The sequence below is a fragment of the Marmota flaviventris genome, chromosome 4 (genome assembly GCF_047511675.1).
Source record: "Marmota flaviventris isolate mMarFla1 chromosome 4, mMarFla1.hap1, whole genome shotgun sequence".
NCBI lineage: Eukaryota > Metazoa > Chordata > Mammalia > Rodentia > Sciuridae > Marmota > Marmota flaviventris.
In genome coordinates this window covers 94669614-94673386 of record NC_092501.1, presented here as the reverse complement: position 1 = coordinate 94673386, position 3773 = coordinate 94669614, and the positions used below count along the sequence as shown (strand labels likewise).

The following is a 3773-nucleotide window of genomic DNA, read 5'->3' as shown; positions in this document are numbered from 1 at the left end:
TTTAATATATTCTAAGGGTTTTGTGGAAGTTGCTGCAAAACAAAGAATTTGAAGTAAATAATTATAAAATACAAAAATAAAAAACCAGGTTTTTTTTCTCCAAATTCCTGGTTTAATAAGGACTTGTTTATTTTGAGAAAAAAGGTCCCAAACATCAGGCTGTTCACAAAAATAACCCACAGTATCAACTTTAGAAAACAAATAAAGACTATTACACTAATTATTCTTCTAGAGGATGCATTTAATATGCCAACTCTCATTCACAAAAATACATTGTTACATTTGTGTTGAACAGCCCCAAACAGGACTATTATGTGGGGGATAACACACATACCTCTAAAACTCAAAGCTGCTCTCAGGTGCTACAACTAAATGAGATTGCCTTTGCAGTTAGGGAAGCAACTACTGAAATCATGTATAAATGGAAAGAACTGTACTCCCTGCATAACAAGAGATTATTTTGGAGACAGTTGATAAAAACCATACATCCTTTTTATTGTTAAGTCATAAAGAGGTATCAAAATTAAAAGCAAAAATTACAGGGTAAGACTTAACAAAACTACTAGGAGCGTCAAAGGAAGTGAAAATGGGACTAGGCGCAGGGCAATATGAATTAATGAACACGGGAAGGACAAAGATAGGGAGAACAGTGAGCATGTGCTGAAGATACTAGGGGAGAGGATCTGATGAAATTTTGATCTTAAGACAAGCGCCTAGGTAAAGAAATAATGGGTAAGATTTCTAAACCCCACTATGTGCTTAAGAGTCATCCTCGCCATTGGCGCTGTCTCTGTCATCCTCTCCTTCCTCTGCCTCTTTTTCATCATCCTTGATCAACTCCAGCTGGTCATCCCCCCGATCTTCATTATCATCATCATCCAGTAGATCCCCCTCCTCAGCAGAGTCATCTGCACCCCCCTCAGACTCCATCTTCACATTAGTTTCATCTTTCTTCAGGGAGCTGCTGCTCTGCTCCTCTTCCGACTTATCATTCTTCGTCTCTACTGCTTGTTTGCTCTGCTCCTTTTCAATTTTTTCCAGGCTTTCCAGAAGAGAATCCACTTTTTGTTTTATTTGGGTCAGCTCCTTCTTAATGGCCTGAAGGTCATCTCCTTTCAACTTTCCAGACTTGGAAGAAGATCCCCGCTGTCCACTCTTAGAATTGAAGCCACTTTTGCCCCTTCGGGAGGTGTTTCCTGAAACACGCTGGCGTTTAGAGGGCACTACAGCCCTAGCAATAGGAGGAGGAGGAGGAACTCGTGCTGGGTAACTATACATCCTGTCATAATAATCGCGTTGAAAGTCATAGTCCAAGTCAAAAGAGGAGCTGAGTAGAGGGGACGGAGAAGGGTGTTCTGGTACTGACCCGTACATCTCCGCTGCAGATCGTTTCACACCTGCCTTTCCTCTGTTCACTTTTGGCTCTGCAGCCAGATTAATATCTAAAACCTGGCCAGCAATCATTCTGCCATCCTCTCCTGCTACAGCAGCCCGAGCATTTCTCTCATTAACATACTGGACGAAGGCAAAGCCCTTATGGACAGAGCAGCCCACAATTTTTCCATACTTAGAGAAGATTGCTTCCACATCAGACTTCTTGACCACCAGAGTGTTGAGATTCCCAATGAATACACGGGAGTTCATGGAGCGTGGATCTGTCTTGTTGGTAACGTTGCTAGCCATCGTGTTTGATGAGGTTCCTCACAAAGGCGGAAGAATGTAGCTGAAGATCAAAAAAATCTCACTCAGCAAAGATCCACTAACTTATATATTTCAAGTGATTTGTAACCAGGAGGGGGAGGGAGAAGAGATTCGATTCTGAATTTCCTACTCCCAGATTCTATATGAAGAAGTCGACCGCTGCTCGAGGTCAACAAGGCAGCCGCAACCGCTCAGCCTTCGTCTCTTCACAAAATGGCAGTTCTGTTATGTCTTGAAAAAAAAAAAAAAAAACACTTTTGATCAATAGAGTAGCACTTTATGCCAGATAAATTTATTTTCTAAGCAAGAATTACTCACTTGAGCAAATGGTAGTCAACCTGCCTTCATCTTTTGGGGGGTATATATAAATCCAGTGCAATGGACTCCTAGGATATCTGTTCATTCTGTGTTGAAAACTGAGTTAATGTTGATGGGTGTGGTGGCTCATGTCTGCAATCCCAGCAACTGAGGAGGCTGAGTCAGAAGGATTGCAAGTTGCAGGCTAACCTCAGCAACTTAGTGTGCCCCTAAGCAACTTAGTGAGACCTGTCTCAAAATAAAAAACAAAAAGCTAGGAATATAGCTCAGTCGTAAAGCCCCCCTGGGTTCAATCCCCAGTACCAAAATATTCATCCTCATCAGTGAGTCTCCTGTGTTCTCTGATAACAGAGCGTTGAGAGTACACTTTTGGAATAATAGCAGTGGTTAAAAATACCAGAGAATGGCTCCTTGGTGACCAGATAGGAAAATAATGCAGGAGGATAGCCAGTCTCTGCATCCATTTTCCCCTTTACCAAAACAAAACCCATTATTGCTGGAAGAGACTTTTACAAACCCAGTTCTCCTACTTCATGGAAGGGACGAAAAACAAACGAAATGGCTTGTCTGCAGCTCCACAGTGACAGAACGAGGAAGGGAGTCCAGTTCTCCTTGCTGTTGTCCATATTCTCTGCATTTTCTCCTTTAGGAAGATTGTCTCACAAGTGCCATTTTTAAAGTGATAGTCCTGCAACCAAGGTGCGAATGAAGCACTTGCTTACAGATTACTCACTGTCCCTAAATTTACTGTGTTCAACAGATGAATAAGACATTTCTTTGAGCAATTAAGAAATTTGAAAAGTAGTTCTGTCTTAGAAGGCACCCTTTCTTGAGGTGGCATTTATCCTTGAATTTGATCTGTAAGGTATGTCTCTGTTGAATGTTTCACTAGAACTTAAACTGTGTCTAGCACAAAGCATTCTACCATTGCCTTTGCATGAGCTGAGCATCGTCATGTGCTGGTCTGCTGAAAAACCAGCCTCTACCTCAGAGCAAAGCCTGTCCAAGGAAGGGACATGACCTTTGTCCTTGGAAAGACCCACAGAGCACTCCTAGGCACATTCCCACCCTGCTAAGTTGTTTATCTACAAATAATAGGAGAGATCTGCTGCTCCAGGTATCCCTGACTCAGTCAGGCTAGGTGGGGATCCATAGCAGCCCCCTAGCAGCCACCAATCAGCATGAGACAGGGAAATACCTGGGATGCCAGATAACCCTCCCAGTAGTTTATGGTGGTTGATAACATGTTGGGAAACCATGTAGTTCAGCACATACACCCCTTTTGGCTTAAACCAATCAGTTCAAACGAATCCCCCTCTTGTAGTAACCAATCACCCCTACCCAACTTGTTCCCGCCAGTGAATGTGCTAATTGTTAGGGTCTGTAAACAAGTCAAGATGGCGCCTGGCATTTTGCCAGAGGGAGTGGTTTGTGAAGTAACGCCAGCGAGCCATTAAGTGTGGAGATTCCTTATTGGTTGACTGCTGTATCTAGTTTATGTTAATTAAGATAAGCTGTGTGGAATGTATATATACCCCTCCTGTCCTACAATAAACGGCTCCCACTCCTACTGCATCAACCTTCACAAGTTGCTCGTCACCCCCCCTCCCACACTGGCTATTTTGCCCAGCCAGCCGGGCTGCGGCAGCTAATCATGTTTTAGAGTTGTTATTTGATTTTCCCGCGGTGTGTGATGATTTGCTAAGAGATGCTATGATGTATGTGGGGGTCCCTGCCTTCTCCAAAGAATGTAT

The 3773-nt window shown here is 43.0% G+C and overlaps 1 protein-coding gene across 2 annotated transcripts; it reads right to left on the bottom strand.

Moving 5' to 3' along the window:
* Positions 1-474: 474 nt before the first annotated feature.
* LOC114097628 (heterogeneous nuclear ribonucleoprotein C) lies at positions 475-1891 on the bottom strand. Of its 2 annotated transcripts, none has more exons than XM_071611392.1 (2): positions 1790-1891; positions 475-1744 (listed from the first exon to the last, which is right to left on the bottom strand). In XM_071611392.1, exon 2 carries the CDS (start codon positions 1681-1683, stop codon positions 760-762), a length of 924 nt encoding a protein of 307 aa, XP_071467493.1. In that variant the 5' UTR covers positions 1684-1744; positions 1790-1891; the 3' UTR covers positions 475-759. The 2 variants fall into 2 exon arrangements, with proteins under 2 accessions (XP_071467493.1, XP_071467494.1); XM_071611393.1 differs by having other exon boundaries at positions 475-1327; positions 1367-1858.
* Positions 1892-3773: the final 1882 nt, after the last annotated feature.